This window comes from Mustela nigripes, chromosome 1 (assembly GCF_022355385.1).
Source record: "Mustela nigripes isolate SB6536 chromosome 1, MUSNIG.SB6536, whole genome shotgun sequence".
NCBI classification, from domain to species: domain Eukaryota; kingdom Metazoa; phylum Chordata; class Mammalia; order Carnivora; family Mustelidae; genus Mustela; species Mustela nigripes.
This window is the reverse complement of record NC_081557.1, coordinates 21,672,410-21,693,634: the sequence shown is the minus strand read 5'-3', so window position 1 is coordinate 21,693,634 and position 21,225 is coordinate 21,672,410. Positions and strand designations below refer to the sequence as shown.

Here is a 21,225-nt window from a genome sequence, read left to right as displayed (position 1 = left end):
CACAGCCCTGTCATTTAGCAGGTGCTTAGTTTACTGACTGGTCTACAAAACACTAAGCTCTGCAGGGACCATGACTGCCTTGTCCTCCATTGTATCCTCAGCATCCCATCCAGAGCTTAGGCCATGATGGGCCCACATGAATTATTCATTGATTGAAAGCCGTCTTCAGGGGTGCCTGGGTGGCTCAGTCATTAGGCGTCTGCCTTCGGCTCAGGTCATGATCCCAGAGTCCTGGGATCAAGCCCCGTATTGGGCTCTCTGCTCAGCAGGGAGCCTGCTTCCCTCTCTCTCTGCCTGCCTCTCTGCCTACTTGTGATCTCTGTCAAATAAATAAATAAGTCTTGAAAAAAAAAAAAAAGAACGAAAGAAGTCCTCATAAAAACAGTATTTGGATCTATGTTGATAATGTCCTGGTATCCTTGTTGCAAGGGGCAGCTCAGTGACAGGATGGGGGACTGAACAAGATAAAGGAAAAGATCTCTCCTCTCTTCAACCACACCTTTACTTTTCTAGGGATGCTTCACCTGAGGCTCATCAGTAGGGCTTCAGAAGATCGGCAGATTTCCTGACACTTTTATCAACGATTCCTGCCAATAGCTGTATGTACCTTTTTCTGGAAGGAGGCCCATGGATTTCAATGAGTCTCAAAAGGCTGTGACTCAGAATCACTGCCATACACCCACCTGGTCCGATAGGACAGCCACTAGCGGTATGTAGCTATTTAAGTCTAAATTTAAATTAAAATTTCAAAGGCTTAGTAACAGTAGCTACACACGAAGTGCTCAATAACCACCACAGGACAGCCCAGATGGAGAGCATTTCCATGATTGCACAAAGTTCTGCAGAGCTTCTCAATGTTGGTAGCATTACTCTGCATTTAATGTACAGACAAGATTTGTTTAAATCACTCGGTGTTTTGTAAAATGAGTTGCCATCGTTCAGAAGTGAAAACATCGGACATCTGAAATTCTGATTTCTTTTGGGAAGCGGAACTATCTCCCAGTTTGGGGCCTTGCACTCGTGGCAGCTGGAACGCGCAGGACTGCTCAGTTTAGTTGGCCCCCGTCATACTGAAGCCACTTGCTTGGCCCTCCTCGACACTTGGGTTTGCGACCCTTGTTTCTAGGGGACCTCGGCCACCCTGGTTTCTTTCCAGTCTCTTGTGTTTGTTACCAAACTCCCAAGTTTGGGTAAGTGGGGTTGAATTCGCTGTAGGAGCAAATCTTGGGACGGGGTCCAGGACTGGGATTCGGGCGCCCCGCTGGAAGCTGGGGAGGGGCAGCGCCTTCCTCCCTCCCTCCGTTCATTCTCCGGAACTGGGAGAAGAGAGGGAGAATTTTATCCCGAACATCTGTTGCTTGACAAAGAACTTCTTGCCCGGCTTCCTAAGAGCCCTCCAGTCCCCAGCCCAGTACGCCTGGGCCCGCCCCTCGCAACCAGATCGCTGGGAGGGGCCGAGGCGAAACCCGAGCCCCGCGCCCACCACCCGGGCTGGCGACGTGGCTCGGCTGCCCCGGCCTCCCCCCAGCAGCCCCGCGGCCAATGGGCGCGTGAGCCGGGCTGCCCGAAGCTTCCCTGCCCGCGGCCCGGGGCGCGCCCCTTCTCTCCGGCGCGGGGCGGGCCCGTCCCCTCCCCCGCTGCCGCCGCCGCCGCCGCCGCCGCGCTGGGAGCCCCCATTCCGAGTCGCCGTCCTCTTCGCTCGCTCGGTGCCTCCCCGCGGGCCGCTCTCCTGCCCTGACGATGGCGCGTGGCGGCCGCGACCGCCTCCTGGGGCTCGCCCTGGGGCTGCTGCTGGCGCTGGCGCTGGCGCCCCGGGCGCTGCGGGCCAAGCCCACCGTGCGCAAGGAGCGCGTGGTGCGGCCCGACTCGGAGCTGGGCGAGCGGCCGCCCGAGGACAACCAGAGCTTCCAGTACGACCACGAGGCCTTCCTGGGCAAAGAAGACTCCAAGACCTTCGACCAGCTCACCTCGGAGGAGAGCAAGGAGAGGCTGGGGTAAGGCCGCGGTCCGGGCCGCGCTCGGGGGGCGTCGCAGGTGCCCGCGGGGACACCCGGGCGGCCGCCACGCGGGACTTGCGCCGCAAAGCGAAAGCGAAATCGGGTGCGCGGTCGGAGGGCGGGGACCGGCGGGCGCGGCCGGCGGGCTCGCGCGGAGTTGCCCGGGGGTGCCGGGACCGCGGCGTGGACACGGCCACCGCGCCCGAGCCGGGGAGGTTTCCCGCGGGGAGGCAAGAACGTGGCAGCGGCCGCGGGAGCCAAGGCGGTCAGGGCCCGCCCCCTACCCTCGGTTGCATCAGAAGGGAGGGCGGAGGGTGTTCAAAAGAGTTTGTGCGCCGTGGCATTTTAGTGACATGAGCTCTTCCCCACCCTCCCAGTTTCCTTCTTCTCCCCCCACCCCGCCATTCCCCGGGGTTTAGGGTTAGTGGCACTGCTAAGAAGGTCTCCAGGATAAACAGAAATGGATAAAAGATTGAGGGGCAGATGAAGGAGAGGCTTGATTTCTGGGCGGGGGCAGAGATGTTCTTGCCATCTGGCTAATAGTAGGAATAGCAGAAATAGGGGTATAAAGATCCTCTCAAGAGAAGAGGGGCATTAGGGGATAGGGAGTGGGAAGTGAAAGTGGAAACTGGTCCCCCAGTTTATGTTTCCTGCAGTTGTCTGCGGAGGCACCCAGTCCTTTGGCAAGGAGGGCAAAAAGCTGGCGGGTTTGGTGGCAGATTGTGGATTTCACTGGTGAAGGCAGTTGAATCAGGAGCCAAACCTGGAACACAAAACTTTGGTACATTACTGCATTCTCTCTCTCTCTAGGTCCCCTGGGGATACCGTTGGGCTTGTGCAAAGGCACCTGGGAACCCTTCCACTGAGCAATCAGCCCCAAGACCTGGTACCAGGTGGAGGCTAGGCTGCTCTGGTGTGTGTGTTGGGGTGGGGTGGGGGCTCCCGTTAGCCTGGCCTACTGGGCACCAGGCCTCCCGGAACTTGCTTCCTGGGGGTGGAGGATCTTCTTGTCCTGCTACATGAAAAAGAACACAGCCATCCCTGTGCTGCCAGTGCTACCAAAGGCCAATGTGCTTGGTTAAAATAGGAGGCTAAATTATACCTATTGTGTAGGTGCACCAGCTGCCTTCTAAGATAAAAGGATCTTTGAACTTCAAAGTCATCCTCAAACAATCACCTTTTATTTTGCAGAGAAGTAGTTTCTCTTCTTGTCTGGCACTTAACAATGAGGGCCATTGATGGGTTCGGTCTATTGTATTGCTTTGAAGCACTTGGTAACTGATTTCTTCTGGGACCCTGAGAGGCCGCCATTTGCAGCACTGCCACCAGAGAGCAGGAGGACAGGTTTTGGGATGTGGAGTAGGGAACTCTGTAGTTTGCTGTCCTAACAGCTTCCGGTTTTAGTGCCTTCATCATGACAGGCAAGCCTAGTGGTGAGAACTAGTGTAGGTGGTCCGTCTGCACTTGGTCCCTTTGGGCATACCCCCACGTCACTCATTTAGTCATGCAGCAAACGTTTGAATGGCTGCTGTGTGCCAGGCACCTTGTTAGGTACCAGGCAGATACAAAGTTAAGACCTTGTACGCTAGGCCTCCAAGTCCTTACTGTCAGGAGTAGAGGAGAGAGACACAAGCAGACACTGCGTGTAACTGCTGTGATGGTGCCACGTACAAACCACGGTGACCACAATCGGGAGAAGGAGCCCTTAGGGCTGCAGGTTCCAGACGGGCCTAGGGGCCTGGGGACGCCATCTGATCAGAACCAGCGGGATGGTCAGAGTTTGCTGGGGGTACCAGCAGAGCGAGGCTTTCCTGAAGTGAAAACGACCTGCTCACAAAGGTGTTGAGACCTGTCCTGGGGGTGAGGAGTAGTGGGACAGTAAAGGGACAGGGCAGAGCAGAAAGGGTCTCTGTGAGATGGAGACTGGACATTACTCTGTACATGATCAAAACGTGAGCATCCTCAAAACTTGTTAGGAACACGAGACCAGCAGCAGGACAGAGAACGTGACCGAGGCATGGATGGAGAAACCAGGGACAGGGCAGTGTCCATGAGGGCCTGAAGCAGGCCCAGCCTGTCCCGAGGGCAGGAGAGGGTGAATCCAGACACAAGTGGGAGGTAGAACTGTGCGTGCTTGCTCTTGGCTTAGCGTGGGGGTGGGGAAGAGGAGGGAACCCAGCCGGTCTGCGGCCTGAACCACCGGATGGGGACTGGACACACCACTCATCGGTCAGGTAAATCTAGGCTAGAGGGGAGGGCTTGGGAGCGGTGGGTGCCGCCTGGGACAGACTGGAACAGGAACAGCCACCTCCCTGTCCCCTGCACCCACCGAGCTTGGGCTGCTGAGGGGGAGTGTGGCTGGATCCGGGCAATCACTGCCTGATGTTAGATTCTGAAAAGGGGACCTGTCCTAAAGCCACTGGAGACACGTAGGCCGGGGAGCTGCAAAGTGGAGGCCCAGGGGCCACATGCAGTCGCAGACATGCTGCATGGTCTTGGAGAAAACGTTGAGTACCATCCAAGTGATGTCACATGCAGACCCTGATTCCTAGTTTCTCTTGACACGGTCGACTTTTATTCCCACGTGTTAGGCAGTGTCTGGAGTGGAGATGGCCAGCCTTGCAAGTGGCCGCAGCACATCTCCAGGTTTGCCCGAGGCCCTGCCAGGGGTCTCTGCTCGCTCTGTTCCTCGCTGGGTGAGGGGAGACTGACTATAGTCGGGGAGACTGACTATAAATTGAGACTCCGAGGGGCTGTGGTTCCCTGGAAGGAAGCCTCGAGGCTTTGTCAGTCTTGTGACCTGTTAAAATGGCCGCTGAGGAGGGGACACCTGGAAGCTGTTGAGAGTGCTTACGTTTTCCTGAGTTAAGAGGAGCAGCTCCCTACCCAGACTCAGGTAGACGATGGAGACTTTACACGTATTAATGAATTCATCCCCCATTTCTAATTAATTAAAGAGTAGCTGTCAGTCAGAACTTCAGTTGACAGTAAGAAAGTTTTACCAGTGAGGTGACAGGCTACAGCACAAAGCAAAGAACCTAATCGCTAATTAGCCTGGGTGACCCCATCCCAGGTGAATGGAGTCAGACTTTTTTAAGCATTAGAAATAGCTTGTGGGTGTCCTTGAAGTTCCCCACAGGGACAGCTTCTTTCTCTTGGGACCCTCGGGCCTAGAGGTGGACACTGGGGAGTTCCCGACCTGAAGTTTGTTCTGGACTCGGGCTTGGGGTACCTCAGTAGAGTTGCACGGGCAGTCACTGGACTGGGGGCCAGCTGTGGAACAGGTGACGCCACTGGACAGAGGCATCTGTACCCTGAGGACAGGGGTGTGGGCTCCTGCGGGTGCTCAGCTGGTCAAATTTCTTGAATAGTTTCCGTGCCGTGAAGGCTCTTTCACCCCTGACGTCTTAGGCTTTGACTGACAAGGTCTGGTCTCCTTCTGCTTTACGCTTCAAGTTGTTGTTGTTTGTTTTTTTGCACTGGCCCTAGAGCCCGGTTACGCGGTCATAGCACATACTAGCCGTGTGATCTCGGAAAAGTCATCTCATTTCCCTCAGCCTCGGTGCCATCACTCTAAAGAGAGGGGGCTAGAATGCACCTGGAGAGGACTGCTAGGTTTCATCTTACAAATCAGCTCTGATCAGTTGTCCAGCTGCAGGGCACTGTGTTGAGAAGGATTCTGAGGCACATCTGGGCTTATCAGGACAGAGGCCATGGCCCACCCTGGTCGTGTCTGCCATTGGCACTGGGTCGGGAGAGGAGTATTATCTTCAGAAAAGATAAACTTTAAGATACCTCCCAGCACGATCAGATCATTGATTTTACTTCAGTTGTTTATGCATTTTAGATTCTATGGTGTTTGATCTTTTTCTGGATCAGGATCATGTTAAGTCTTGAAAATAGACTTGAGGGTTTGGTGTTGGCTTTTTTTTTAACTGCAGGAAGATTGTTGATCGGATTGACAGTGATGGGGACAGCTTTGTTACCACTGAGGAGCTGAAAACGTGGATCAAACGAGTGCAGAAAAGATACATCTATGATAACGTTGCCAAAGTCTGGAAGGATTATGATCGGGACAAAGACGATAAGATTTCCTGGGAAGAATACAAACAAGCCACCTATGGTTACTACCTAGGTAAGAGGTGCTGCCCGAGTTTTTTGCACAGCTGGGGCCCTCAGAACAAGCTCCCTACTCGAGCCTGTCCTCTCTGTCGACACATCTGTTGCCTCGGGGAGATGTCACAACCCCCTCAGCAGAACCTCCTTGTGTAGCCCCCTCCTCTGCTTAGTAAGAATGTACAGAGCTGCTTACTCTGACTGAGGCTGTAGGTGGTGAGTCGTGGGAGGCGTCCAGGGCCCAATAATGAGTGACTTAGCCTGGATGGCTTACGTGGTTAAGCATCTGAATCTTGACTCGGGTTCAGGCCATCATTTCAGGATCGTGAGATGTGACTTCGGTTGCTGCCCAATCTGAGCTTACGATCTCGGAGGCATAAAGAACAAAGAGAACAGAGTAGAGATGAAGCCTGTCTGTGGGACAGCTTCAAAATGCTGCCTGGTTTCAGATACCAAAGATGGCTGGAGCCCTCAGGGAAGGCTTCCTGGGGGAGGGAGGCCTGAGAGTTGGGCCTTGAAGAATGGATATGTATTTGGAGAGAGACAAGAGGGGAAGGTGGGTCAGCTGGGGAAGCAAAGGGATAGGAGTGTATTCAGCAGTGGACAAGGTTTGGATAGAAGCCATGCTTGTTCGTGGGGAATGATAGAGGGATGTGTGCAGGCGCAGTGTGCGGCCCCACTGGGTGCATGGGAGAGAGAGCTAGGAGATAGGTCTGAGGAGAGCCGAAGATGCACACACTCATAGTTAGGTTAAGGGAGATCTTAAGAGCCAGACAGAAACATTTAGACAGAATGTTGTGGGTACTGGGGAGGCTTTGTGTGTTCTAGATTGAACAATGATATGAAAGCAGCGTTCTGCAAAGAAAAGTATGACCATGTGGCCTAAAGCCAGCACTCTTAACCACTTGCTATAATGCCCCCAGTAAACTGCTAGGGCCTGGATTATTGCAGGGGAGGGAATGAAGGGACAGATAAAGGCATTCTGAAATGTTTCAAAGAACGCAGTGGATTTGGGACCTTTTGTCCCGTGTGTACTGTTTGAGCAAGAAGGATGAGTGGTCTGGAAGGAAATGCTTTCCGTAGCAGCCCCGTTCAGACATTTCTGCATACATCCTGCAGGAAACCCCACAGAGTTTCAGGATACTTCAGATCATCACACCTTTAAAAAGATGCTGCCACGCGATGAGAGAAGGTTCAAGGCCGCAGACCTTGATGGTGACCAGACAGCTACTCGGGAGGAGTTCACCGCCTTTCTGCACCCCGAGGAGTTTGAGCATATGAAGGAAATTGTGGTTTTGGTAAGATCATTAAAGAACCTGAGCTGGGAAAAGACCAGAGCTTCATCTGTACTAAAAGCTTGTCCCTCCTTGCAAAGAGAGTGCATTTGTTGGCCGGACGGGAGTTGGAAAAGAACTCTGAAGTGGACTACGTTGGGAATCCTTGTCTACCTGATAGATTAGTCAGGGTCGCCTAGCCGCTGTAACCAACAGCCCCAATCCCAGCCTTGGGAAACAAAGGTTATTTTTGTTTCTACCAAGTCCCATGCAGATGGTCTGAGTCATGTGGGCCTTCTGGGTGCTTCCGCGAGTACTATCAGATACCCAGACACCATACACCCAGACACGCTGCCATCTCGTGACTTCCTGGTCATCCTGGAACAACCAGCCGGGAGACAAAGGAAAAGAAGGGGAATGAAGAGAAGGCAACAGTCTGCTATTACTCTTGTGGCCAAGATTGTCCCTCCCTTTTACCTTCCACGGGCTCCTTCTGGATAGGATGAGGCAGGGAGATACAGTTTAGATGTGTGCCAGGAAAGAGCAGATGGGTTCAGTGATCCACTAGCTAGTCTATGTCCCATTTTTCAGCCTTGCAGGAACTAGAAAAAGACACTGAAAGTGTCTTGTTAAACCACTTGAAAGTGGTTTGTTACTTGAAACTTGAAAGTGATTGTTAAACCACAGGGGGATTTAAAACTGGCTGGAAGGATGCTTCTCTTAGGAGTGGGGCTTGGGAGGGTACGTGTGTCTGACCAAGGCTCGGGGTGGGGTGTGAATGGGCATTCCAGAGTGTCTGGTGGGGTCCCAAACGTCTTCATTTTCCGTGACAGTAAAATAAATGCCATCACCTATTTCTTGAGCAGGTGCCCAGGCCAGTTCTAACTGCTTCGATGCTGGGAAACAAGGGGCTAGGGTTTGTTGTTCCTAATTAGCTCTGGACTATTTTAGTTGCCCAGCTGGTGGATGGAGTCCCCTCTTGCCTCATGCTTCCCTCTCGTGATCACCGTGACACCAAGGACTGGGCAGTGGCTCTCAGCATCATTTCTTTCTATCACCCACCATCCATGTGGCGATAGCTACTTTGCCAGGGGACCGTGAAGATGGGGGAATTGTCTATAAGTGCATTACGTGCCTCTGGACTGGCTCCCTGCTCTCAGGTTGGCTGTTCGCTTCAGCCCAGGATGCATCTGACAAAGGAGAGTCATTTAATTACTCACCCGAGCAATAAACCTAATTAAGAAGTCAAATGCACAAAGTGTAGCACATATATGTCCAAAAGTATAATATACTTTTATGTCTTAATTGCCTATTGTTTCATATTTTTATGACATCCACTTAGTCTTCATCATCCACTCGACCCTGGAATCTACTGTTTGTGATTACCCGGTCCAGTGGTTCTCAAGCTGGGTTCCTCACAGTACCCCAGGGGATGATTTGGCGGGATGGTGGGCATGGTTGGCCTGGCAGGGCTTCTTGATAAAAATCGGAGTCCCTCTGGGCTTTTGCATTTGAAGAGAGTGTTCTGCTCTTAAAGTTGGGGGAAGAAGAAGGACTAACAGAAGCCACTACCTATTTTTCACAGGTAAGAAACTACTGCCCTGGGAGGTAAGGAGGTGAGCCAGAAGTTTCCAAGCACTTTCAGCCATAAAAGCCAGACAGAGAAGGACAGTAGGTAGAATTCTCAGATTTACTTAGAGCACGCCTCCAACTTGCCTTCTCTATTGCCCTTTGCTTCCTAGGAAACCCTGGAGGACATTGACAAGAATGGGGACGGGTTTGTGGATCAAGATGAGTATATTGGTAAGTGTGGCCTGGGGTCTTGCTAGGCCGTCCTCGGACATGCCAAGGGACACCATTACTCCACCCACATCTCAAACTGCTTTCCGTGCACATCTCTTTTAGCAACAGCTGCAAGTCTGAAGTTGTCACTCCTATGCCCTCCCACTGGAGAGGGACTTGTCACACCAGTCCCAGGGTACAGCATCTGGGATGCACTTGGGAGACCTCACCCAGGGGCCAACAGCAGGCCCCATGGCTCCGACAGGTGGCCCCCACTCCCCTGTCTGGTTTTACCTTTGCAAAATGGGCATGGAAATCCCACAGGTTTCCAGTGAGGCCAGAGCAGACTGGGTCAGGGGAAAGACCCCAAAGGCAGACGGTGGGTCTGTGGGGCCTCGAGGCACTGAGCAGGTGGAGCCGGGATGAATGCGACTGTTTACAGGCCCAGGCATCTGCAGGAAGGGCCTTCTCCTTAGAGAGGTGACTCCTTATACAGAGGGCACAGCTGCCCCATGCTTGGTCATCCTGTGCCTCTGGTTTTTGATGCTTTCATTGGGAGTACCGCAACCCGCCTTTTGCCCCGGTGGCTTCCATTGAAGCGTCAGGAAGTGGGTTTTTCTGGTACTGGGCACTGCGGGAGTGGGAGTCAAATTCATGCAGCTGGGTCAGAAGCTGCCTTGCTGGTTAGAGCCCTTCCGAGCAGCCGGTAGGCCTCCCAGCATAGAGGACTGGGGCAGGCCAACTGGAACTTTCCATTTCATCCTCACCGCGGTCACGTGGGTGCTCTGGTACAGGGCTCCCTAAAGCAGGTGCCCTCCCCTGGCGACTCTAGTACTCCCAAGTGTTGATAAAGTAAATGCTGGAAAGTCATCTGACGGATGGGATGCATATAATCTTCGTGCCCACTGTTAATAGAGGCAGTTAATTACCTTTTGGCACAAGACCAACGCACACGTTGCCGTTGGTCCCTGGTCCATGGTTGCGTTGCTTGGCCACCCCAGGCCCGAGAATCGTGCCTTCTGTAATGACGAGCAAAGTTTCTTCTAAGCAGAGGTGATCTTTGTGCTCGCTTCGGCAGCACATATACTAAGCAGAGGTGATCTTTGATCGGAAGGCCCGAGCGCTGTCCGCGGGTGTGTGGAACAGACCGTTCGCTCTCGCCGTGGTAATTAAAGCGATCTCGGTGGCACTACCTCCAGAGAATAACATACTGACAGGCCCCTCGTGGGTGCAAGCCGTGGAGCTTTCCCTGTGCCCGGGGTGCGAGCTAGGGACAGCTCAGAGCTGCGGACGCCTCGCCTTGATGGTGGTGATGGAATTAGAAAAGGCTGACGCGTTGAAACAAGCCATGTCACCCTTTTGATTAAAAGTGTGTGCTCTTCCTGGCCCTCCTGAACTCTGCATTGAACCGGTGCAAAGTCAGGGGCAAAACTCTGAGGGGCTCTGCCTGAAAGAAACACTCCATTCTTGACACCGGGGAGGGACGGAGGTGCGGGGCATGGTGCTTGAAAACACAATTCTGAGTGGCTCGCAGGCAGAGGGGAGGCCCGACGTGTGGACTTGCCCAACAAGTGACTTCATTTACGGAGGAGCCTTGTTTTCTGCTGGGAGTGAGCAGAAAACCGGTGGTGATCTGGTGTGGTGGGAAGAGCACCGGGCTTGGGAGTCCTGGCTTCTCCACTTAGTAGCTGTGCGACCCTGTGGGAGTCACGGCATATTGATAAGCCTCAGTTTTCTCATCCAGAAAATGGGAATACACAGCACACATGCATGTGGGACTTGATGAAGCCCAAGGTAGCTAATAAATGTGACAGCCTTGCTCTAAAACAGTCTGCAGTGCCAGGTGTGGCTCTGCCTTGTAGCAGAACCAAGGGTCTTGCCTCTCTTTTTCCTTCATTCACTACGCACTCTCCCTACCACTTGGCATTTCCAAGCTGTGTTTCCATTAAAGAGAAAACTGCGCACAGGGTATCTGTCTTTTCAAAGGAGAGCTAGTGACTTAGCAAGCAATGTACTTAGATTTTTTTTTTCCTTTCCCAGTCATTTCATAAAATATAATAATTCATCTTAGAGAATTGTTATAAGGATGAAATAAAATGATCTCTGGGGAAGCCCTTTGGAGATGATATAAACAACAGTAGGAATAAATGGTTGAGACCAGGGGTGAGAGCAGAGTGGCTCTGTTCCCATGTAGCCTCGAGCTCATACTAGCTGTGGGTCCTTGGGTTAAGGCTGTGCCTCAGTGTTTTCATCTATAAAATGGGAACAGTAACAGTAGCTACTTTTAGAATTATTATGAAAGTTAAACAACAACAACAAAAAATGTGTAAAGTATTTTATATATACTATCTGGGCCATAGGAAGTGCTTGATGTTGGTCTTTATTACTGTTTTTTCACCCACATAGTGCCAGTTTGGCTTGTAGAGTTTTTTTCACGGAGAGGATCCTCTTAATCTTCATAGAAACTCTGATTTGTAAATCACTACCTCCAAGTTACAGACAAGGCAACTTAAGACTCACTGAATTAAGTAACTTAATCCTGGTCACTGAACTAAGGCACGAGCCAGGATTCATCTTCTGGCTCCTGAGCTCCGTTTTCTCTCTGTTCCATGAGGTGGCCTGCACGGCGGCTAAGTCACTATGTCATTATCCTGCAGACACTGCCCGCCAGACATTTGGGTGAGGGGTCCCGATGGGCCCCATCATCTTTCCACAACCTCAGCAGCTCAGGTTTTCCTTGACTTGCCTTCCCGTTTGTCCTGCTAACCGAGAACCCGCTTCCCTTCTAGCGGATATGTTTTCCCACGAGGAGAACGGCCCCGAGCCAGACTGGGTTCTGTCGGAACGGGAGCAGTTTAATGAGTTCCGGGATCTGAACAAGGACGGGAAGTTGGACAAAGAGGAGATTCGCCACTGGATCCTCCCTCAGGACTACGACCATGCTCAGGCCGAGGCCAGGCACCTGGTGTATGAATCAGACAAAGACAAGGTAGTTCACGTTCTCCTGGAGTCATTCCTTGAAGGGAGACCGTTTACACAAGATGGGTTCTGTTTGCTTCTTTGGTGATAGCATTGGCCCGTGGCCCACGCAGCCGTGTCCTTATCGACTTCTCTCATATTTGCCCTACACTGGAGACTTGGGAGATTAAGCCAATACCGTGATAACCCACGGTGAACTCATTAGAGGCCCAAACAGTTCTGGATAGTCCGCTAAGGGCCACAGACTTAATTCCCTCCCCTAAGGATTGCAGAAACCGTCACTTCTTTGGCTGTGGGCCGGGCATGGATTTCAGAGTTGTACCCTGAGTTGTCCAAGGACCGGTTTGTTCATCCTGTCAGTTGGGTCAGCAGACACTTAGCAAACATCTGTAATGTGTCAGGCACAAGGGTGCCCATCCCATGACATCCCAGACATTCCCAAGCAAGCTCGTCCTGCTGGCTCAGACACCCAGCCCTTGAGCATCTTTTGATAAATACCCACATAAATAAATGAGATTTAGAAAGAAGCCCTGCCTCTTCCCAGTTCGATCGCTGTTCCACGTTCTTGGGAGACAGGCAAGTTCCGTAGTCAGGCCATAAAAGGGGAGTGGATCTCTTCTTCAGGGCCTGTTTTGGGAAAGCCAGCACTGCTTGTAGACGTAACCAGATTCTCACCGCGGTCTGGTTTTTGCAGGGTGGTGACGGTGGGTGAAGGGGGTGCCTGGCAGCTTCTCTTAATTATGACATGTGCTATTTTAAATGTTGAGAATCCATGAAATTAGGGGAGTTTCACGCTGAACCGTTCCTCAGAGTTACCAGAACTTCTGTGACAGATCTTTCCTCTCTCTTGCAGGATGAAAAGCTAACTAAAGAGGAGATATTGGAGAACTGGAACATGTTCGTCGGGAGCCAGGCTACCAATTACGGGGAAGATCTCACAAAAAACCACGATGAACTTTGATACCTCCTCCCATGGTGCATACAGCAGACTGTCACAGGCTTTCTCTCATTGTCTTGGAGGGTTTGCTACAGGTGTCTCGCTTACAGCAGTTGGGGACCCCCAAAAAGCAAGTTTCTGACCTCAGATTGGGGTTAAAATGATTTTTCACTCACTGTTTCCTGGAAAATAGTCATCGCGCTCATTTCAGTAAGACTTCTCCGCAAACACATTAAAATCTTGGTCAGTCGCGACACTCTATGGGGATAATTGCTAAAACATGATTTGGTAGTTTTTCCGTTAAACATAAATGAAAGAGCAAGAGAATGTGAAAGAGCCCCAGATTCAGAAGTTGGGGGCCTGGGGGACAGGACATGGAGCTACTGCTGTGTATTTTAACTGCACAGTTTTTGGGTCTGCCACTGTTGAACAGCGGGTGAGGGAAACATCTGGTGAAGCTACAGTGGTGTCCCCCCTCTGCAGGCTTATTTCAGAGCACGTCTAATATTCCCGAGTCTTCCTTCTTGACCTTATACTCTGAGCTGTCACTGTAAATGGTATATAAAACCTCTGTGCATTTTTCTGTACAGACCTGCTAATGTGCACAACAAATCCATATCTTTGTGGTGGTTTTTTTTTTGGTTTGTTTGTTTGTTTTTACAATAAGCAGCAATCAAGAAAGATAATGTGAAAAAGAAAGGAAGTTTAGCCGTAGGGAAGAAAGAATGTCAGGCCTTCGAAGAACTCCAGGAAAATGATGAACACTTTATTATACTTGAGAACATTTTCTTGACATGTAAATGAGGTAGGTCTGAGCTTTGAAAAAGTGAACAGTAGTACAATCCGTTTCCTCGCTGATCACCGACAGGAATGAAGCGGTAGGATCCTGGGGAGGCCGGTGTCGTGGAGCCCTGGAACCCACTCCTGCTGGTCCTGGGGAATCTGTGACCCTTGGACGTGCCCTGGGGACTGCTACACCAGGGAATTAGGAAAAGGTGGTGTTCCAAGTCATTGGCTGAACTGGTAGAAAACAGCTCTTAAAGGTTGAAATTTCACCTTATAAATAGTGAACAAAATAAAGGATCCCACTGAGGATTTTCTACTGTGTGCTGTGGTGTTTGACCTCTGACGTACTATTTGTGACATTCTTGTTCATATAGAATTAACAGTGGGATAGGATTATATTCATTAAGATGATAAAGGCTCCGTTTATAATCTGACTACAAAAATGTTTAGATTATGCTCACCTTTACCTATGTAACAAGTGCATAACTTCCTTCTTTCTCTGCTAGTAGGGGCATTTGCCAGTCATTTTAACTGTAAGTCTCTCTTGGACCGGTTTCAAGGCCTACAAGGCCCTACAGGCTCTGGGCCCTTCCTGTATCAGCATCTCCTTACCGCTCTCCCCTCCACCTCCCGTAGCGACGGACTTTCTAGTCTTCCAGCACAGCAAGGTCATTCCCAGCTTGAGCCCTTCGCACTTGCTGTCCGGGAGATCCAAACACCCATCTCCCGCGTCCTCAGGGAACTCGGATGGTGCCTCTACAAGGGGGCCTCCCACGTTCCCATCATCTATGGTGGTCCCATTTGAGTCCCTGTTTGTATTTTGTCTCATTTCCCTGTTCTCTTCTTGGTACACATTTAAGCCACTGTTTCCTAGGGTTGATGTCCAAATTACCACAAAGAGGGAGGCTTACAACAACAGAAACTTAAGTCTTCCCCAGTTCTTGAGGCCAGAGTCTGAAACAAAGGTGTAGGCAAGGCTTAACCCCCTGGGGGGCTCTTGGGAAAGATCCTTTCTTGCTGCTTCCAGATTCTGGTGGCCCCAGCTGTTCACTGGCTGTGGCTCATCACCCCCCTCTCTGCCTCCGTCTCATGGCCTTTTCTTTCTGTCTTCTCTGTGTGACTTACGAGGACACTTGTCATTGGATGTAGGGTCCACCTTGATAATCCAGCATGCTAACCCCCTCATCTCAAGATCCTTCCTTAAATCTGGTTTTCCAAGTTAAGGTCACAGTCACAGGTTCCAGGGGTTAGGAGGTAGACCTGTCTTTTGGGGGGGCGGGGGGTACCTGCAGCCCACTGTACCGTTTGATGTCTTCTTGTTTGTATACTGTCCATCTTTCCCAAAATGCAATGGGAGAGCAATGGTCTAGTCTGTCTTCTCTACTGCCGTTGTCCAGGACCAAGAGGAGGAGAGCCTAATCTGTAATAGGTGCTCCGTAACTACCCGCTGGACGGATGAGAGGTTGTTAGCTTTCATCAGAGAGAATGTTCTTCCCGGGGGAAAAGTGTATAAATAATTAAAAAATAGCTCACATTTGCTGAGTGAGAAGTTAAGTAATTTGCCTGACTCCACAATGATTAAATGGCAGAGCTGGGATCAAACCCAGGTGCTCCCAGCCCCAGATCTCCACTGGGTAGCACTAAGCCTTACTGCTCCAACTTTCAGAGCTGATACATATCCCCTTTATTTCTTTGCTCACCCACGGTGTATGATTATATGGTCCGGGAATGAGAATAACTCCTCTTACCCAGAACGAGGCTGACACCTTTTATTTTCTTTTTTTCTTTCTTTCTTTCTTTTTTTTTTTTTTTGGTAATGAAAACCTGTCTTTTGGAAAATGAGAAAATAATATCTTGTAACCTAATTAGAAGCATAACACTTGTAAAAGGTGCTAACATTATTTTTACCCCCAAAGGGATTGCTGGTTGATTTATGAAGTTATGCATAGTAAGATGTTAAATATATTTTGAACACTAAATTCTTCCTTTCAAGTCAGTGCACATAAGAAGAGAACCCTCACAGAGACTAGTGCTTCTGGGGCTGAATTTAACACTATTTAAAGAACAAAAACCTTAGCTAGGGGACATAACTGTTAACATGGTGATTTGTAAAGCCTTAGATTTCTAATAGGGTCTGACTGTTTCAAGGAAAACATATTTTGTTCCTAGGTAACATTTCAAGTCAGATTATGGACAAATGCTACAAAATTGATCTGTAATGGGAAATACTGTAGTGTCACAAAGCATTATTTATATGCTTAATGTGACTCAAAGCATTAATTGCTAGGAGCCAAAATCTGTCCAAGCAAAACATGAACACCCATTTTGTACCGCCTGTCTCTTACTATAGGTTTTTGAATGAATTCAAGTGTAACAAAAAATCTAGTTAGGAAATCAGCAACACCTGGAGGTTTTCTTCACCTGTGTGGATTGTTGTAGTTGCTTCTTGTTAGCAAAGGCATGAGTCCTGTCTGCTGAGAGGTGCCCAGCAAAAAAAGAGCGACACGGCTACTTGTTAGCCGCCCAGCAAAAATATTTTGTGGAGTTAAGTGGTGGATGGCTGACTGGATGTTTTTAAAAGTCTTTCTAGATTGATTCTGCCACCTTTATAATAAAGTCTGGCTTCCTCCCAAGTATATGCAACTAGGATTTGGCTCTCTCTGGAGTCTTAAAACAAGTTTATAATGCTAGAATTTCCCATTAAAAACCAATGAGCGCTGTAATGTTCACTGCTTTGGCTCATGCTGAAGACTGTGTCATCGGTACTTAAACTCCTGCAGTTTACATGAACTTGGAGCTCTTTGCACAGAATCCATCTGCACTCTCAATTCGGGCCAGTTCCACAGTCCGAGGCTGGCTCAATGTACCCTCAAGGTACTCAATGCCTCATACCCTAGGTAGGAGGCATCCCGGCATCCCATGTGTTTTCAGTACCTCTGTCATTTTTCTCATATAAAATAGAAAATAGGGGTGCCTGGGTGGCTCTTTCAGTTAAGTGTCAGACTCAATTTTGGCTCAGATCATGATCTCAGGGTAGTGGGATCGAGCTCCGCGTGGAGCCCCACAGTCAATGGGGAGTCTGCTTAAGGATTCTCTCCCCCTCTTCCTCTGCCTCTGCTCATTCCCCGACTCACGCTCTCTCTCTCAAGTAAATACATAAATCTTTAAAAAAATAAAATAAAATAGAAAACAGTGTGCATCTAGCCACTGAGGCGTGGGAAAGAAAATGAATATAAGGCTTGGTTACTTCCCACCTTGAAGGTGCTTGTGTAACGAGAACACAAAACATTTCTTTTCTCTTACACTAATAGCCATACCAGCCACTAAGCCAAGTTCTTCCACACATTTCTCCTGGAACCCTCGTCACAACCTATGAGGCTGGTACCCACAGGAAAGAGGGATAAGCTGGGCTGTGCTGTGGGAACAGACAACCCTACCACCTCAGTGGTCTAAAGAGGCTGCTCTAGGCCAGTCGTCCACGGCAGCTGTGGTGTGGGGGCTCAGCGGGGTGAGAGTCAAACACAGGCAAGCCGGTGTGGTCAGGAGTGACAGTGTTGTATGTCAAAGAATGTTCTCCTAGTTAGAAATGGCAGGGCCAGGATACAAATCCACGTCCCCGTCTGATGGGGGACCCCACTCTCTTAATCACCCCACTATGTTGCCCCCAGCTAAAGAGCCTCTTGGTAAATCCGCTGCTAATATTCCTACCATTTTAAAAAATGGTGGCTATGCATGGTGTAATTTGAGAATTCAGGACCACTGGGGTAAGATGCAGAGCTGGTAGCATGGAAAGACAGGTCCAGAGGTCTGGCTGGATTGAGTTTCAGCTCTGCTACACAGTTCTGTCATCTCAGTAGGTCACCTTCCTCCTGAAAGGCCTATTCTGACATGTATAATAATAATAATAATAATAATCCCCAGCTCTCAGAGTAGTCACAAAGATGCATAAAATAAGGCACATGCAGGAACCACAAGGACTGAAAAGTGACACACACAGAAAAGTTTTTCATTTCTGAGCAGGTCACATGGCTGCAGTCAGGCCAGACCTGCAGACACCAGGTGGCCAGTTCGCATTCTCTCCCTGTGTGAAGCTTTCTCAAGACGGATCTACCACCTGAGGGAACTGACTGGATGAAATGACAAAGGACTTGCCCTCAGCACTGTTGTTATCACGGTGACAGCATTCCAAAGCTCTGTGTGGAAGTGGCAACGACTTTCCAGACCAAAAGAGCCTCTACACTTTCAAAAAAAACCACCCAGAGACCCAACTGAAAAACCATCACTCCGGGTCTTGCTTCCAGAGGAGGAAACTGAGGCTCAGAAAGAGTCAGTTTCTGGTTTTCCTTCCTCTGCACTGAAGCACAGGTTAGACTAGAACTCCTTCCTCTACTCCCACTGTTCGCTCAACCACTGCATCAGAAAAAGGGCAACAGTAATTCCTACCTTGGAGAAAAGGAAGAGGGATTGATCAAGGCAATGCCTGTAAAGCACATCAGGAAGCCAGGGCACAGCCCACGGGAACCATTTTCATTAGTCTGCCACAGCAGGGGCCTCCCACCATTCAGAGCAGACAGTGGATGTATTGGTGCTTCCTTCTGGGCCTCTACCCATGGCAGGAGTGAGCTATCGAGGTTGTGGATCAGAAAATTGTCAGAGGCTTGTTTATTGTTTAAGGACAATGAAGAAAGGCAGGGGTTTTTGTTTTGTTTTGTTTTTTTAAAGTTCATATCTTAAAAAAAAAAAAAAAAAATAGAGGTCACATGGTTATTACCAAGTCCTGTCAGATCAGTGATCCCAAACCAGGGAAGTGTGTGGCCGGGCTGCGAAGACATTAGCCATAAAGATGCACGTGGACAGCACCCCTGGGGGACCGAGGGTCAGACGGACTCGCCCACTGGGATGACTCCAGACCCATTGCTTCTACTCTACAAACCTCCTTTTCCTCTCCAGAAAAAGGCAGAAAGAGCCGGACCGGCCCTGCTGGGTGGCTGAGAGGGCTCGGGGAGACGCTGTGTAAAGCTCTCTACCCCTGGCCTGACTTCTTTGGTGGGGCCAGAGGACTGTGTCCTAAAAGCTTTTAACTGACAGTCATTTTAAGAATTATAAGATATGCCACGGAATCCAAAGAGCTCGTTTAGAAAATCATCTGAATTTTATTTTCTGACGGGCGTTATGCCACGTACAGATGATTCACATGGAAGCTGGGCTCATTAACCTCTGCAGGCCCTTCTTGAAGTCTTCTGGAAGGCCCGTTGGCTTGCTTGTGGCTGGATTCACAAAGACATGGACTGAAGACCCGGTGGTACAGGCCAAAGAGTCAAAATGGGCCAGCTTGGGGTCGCCAAAGAAAAAGCCATCCCTGAGGTCACAGTGATTTACAGAAGGCTTCTCGTCGGTGGCCTTGGGTGGGAACAGAGCCAAGCGGTAATGCACACTGGAGTGACCCACTTTCTCCACGGCCAAAGCAGCCACTGGGACCTGAGGAAAGCCGATGGCTGTGTGGAAGGTACACTGATTGGTCACCATGAACCCCACCATGGGGGACGTCAGCAAGCCGGTCCTCAGGCCACAGTATCTAGAAAGTTGAATCGCAATGCTTATTTCAGGCCTTATGACCCTCTCTCCCAGCCCAAGGATGTGTGTTCCAGAGTGAAGGGCTCTAGCCTCAAAGGGCTACCATTTGCTAGCCGAGTTACGGAGTTAGGTGGGCAAGTTAGCTCACCTCCCTGGACCTCAGTTTTCACAACAATAGAATGTTCCTAACTGTAACCCCTACCCCGTGGGCTAGCAGTGAGAATCAGCAGTGCGTGTCACTTAACACAGTACCATGCGCTACATGAACGGTTCCTGGACATAGTAAGTGTTCATTAAACATGAGCTATTACTAGCGTTACCATTTCTATTTTATCCTCGCTTCTTATTGTGAAGAGCCAGGAACTTCTGGGAGTGAAAACTCACTTTTTATATAGATGGCTACCATGTCTCTCATCTCTGCTATCAGATTATAATCTCTTTAAAGGACAGTGGTTGCGCTTTGTTTATTTTTTAAGTTGGAGGACTAGAAATGAGGCTGCACATGAAATAAACTTGGAGGCTGAACAGGATCAGAAATAAAAGCATAATGCCAAATTACAGTCTACCCCCAACCACCACCAAAGAGGCCCACTTGCGACCTAAACATTTTCACCTGCTTATTATCTTCTTTTCTTGAGAAAATTAACACTGAATGTGAAAATTCACTGTAATGGAACAATCAGGGGTGGTATAGAGGCTTGACTACAAAGTCACTCACTGAGTCACCGTCCACAGAAACAAACTGCCAGACCCCACACAGGGAGGGCACGGTGAGTACCTGTTCCAGCTGCCCTGGGCGTCTGTTGATGTTGCTCATGGGGACATTAGATAACGTTCATTTGCGGACATAGAAGCTGTTCCATGAGAAAAGATCAGACTATAGAGCGGTAGGTACCATTTGATCTCATTTGTCATATAAGAACTATCGGTTGACATACTTATGGCCTAGAAAAAACTCTGAAAGAATGGACTCCAAAAAAGTCTTCAGGAGCCATCCTGCTAGGGAGTTTCTGGCTAACTTTTTCCTTCTTTTGGCTTGTGTGAATTTTCCAGAATGAACACAATTTGCCTTTGAAATAAGGAAAAAAATGTTATTTTAAAAAGTCTGAATATGAATTTTATTTTAAAAATATATATATACATATAGATATACTTACAAAAAAAAAGTAGTAGTTCTCTGACTGGTTCTGCTATGGGCTATCGTCTAGGTCAAGAAGTTCTTAGAATGACCTCCATGGCACACCTGCTCTTTGTTAGGTACTGAGGACACAGCACTGATTATGAGAATTCCTGCTCTCTTAAGTGCTCAACTCTAGGAGACTGGGGTTGGAGGTGGGCTGTATCGGCTCTTGTCTTCCCTTGAGCAAGAAGGAGGTGCTCGTGGTGTTCCTTTCTGGTTCCCCTTCCACGCTCTCCTTTTTCTCTCCCTTTCCTCAGCAAACTTTGCACACTTCTCTGTTCCAAGCATGTGCTAGGCCTGGAAGAGAGAGCAGGGAACAAGCCAGACCATGACCCCTCCTGCCCTCATGTAGCCTTAGTCCAGAGAGCATGCAGTCAGGCTGCTGTGTGGGGGGTGCCATGCCAGGGAAGGCACAGGGGCTCGGTGAGCTCGGAGCAGGGGCCCTGACTTGACCTGAGTATCACAGAAGACTTGAATAGGAAGTGACTTCGAAGTGGGACATGAAGAAACTGTAGCAACTATTCAAGTGAACAGTAAGGGGAAGAGTCCTCCAGGAGGAGGAACGGCATGTGCGAGGACCCAGAGGCCAGAGATGTAGTA

The 21,225-nt window shown here is 49.7% G+C and overlaps 2 protein-coding genes across 2 annotated transcripts in view; one reads left to right on the top strand and one right to left on the bottom strand.

Moving 5' to 3' along the window:
• Positions 1 to 1,638: 1,638 nt before the first annotated feature.
• Positions 1,639 to 14,192, top strand: RCN1 (reticulocalbin 1). The gene is made up of 6 exons (XM_059406506.1): positions 1,639 to 1,994; positions 5,939 to 6,132; positions 7,233 to 7,411; positions 9,130 to 9,190; positions 11,959 to 12,158; positions 13,002 to 14,192. Exons 1-6 carry the CDS (start codon positions 1,741 to 1,743, stop codon positions 13,107 to 13,109), a joined length of 996 nt encoding a protein of 331 aa, XP_059262489.1. The 5' UTR covers positions 1,639 to 1,740; the 3' UTR covers positions 13,110 to 14,192.
• Positions 14,193 to 19,001: 4,809 nt separating this feature from the next.
• The window catches only part of LOC132011359 (uncharacterized), a 170,906-nt gene continuing 168,682 nt past the window's right edge, over positions 19,002 to 21,225 (bottom strand). Inside the window, exon 3 of the mRNA XM_059389843.1 lies at positions 19,002 to 19,446. Coding sequence (XP_059245826.1) covers positions 19,062 to 19,446 — 385 coding nt within the window. The 3' untranslated portion in view covers positions 19,002 to 19,061. The remainder of the gene's footprint in view (positions 19,447 to 21,225) is intronic.

Coding starts and splice junctions, on each gene's coding strand:
- RCN1 (XM_059406506.1), top strand. CDS start 1,741: ATGGCGCGTGGCGGCCGCGACCGCCTCCTGGGGCTCGCCCTGGGGCTG. Junction 6,133..7,232: donor CACCTATGGTTACTACCTAG/GTAAGAGGTGCT, acceptor TACATCCTGCAG/GAAACCCCACAGAGTTTCAG. Junction 9,191..11,958: donor GGATCAAGATGAGTATATTG/GTAAGTGTGGCC, acceptor CTTCCCTTCTAG/CGGATATGTTTTCCCACGAG.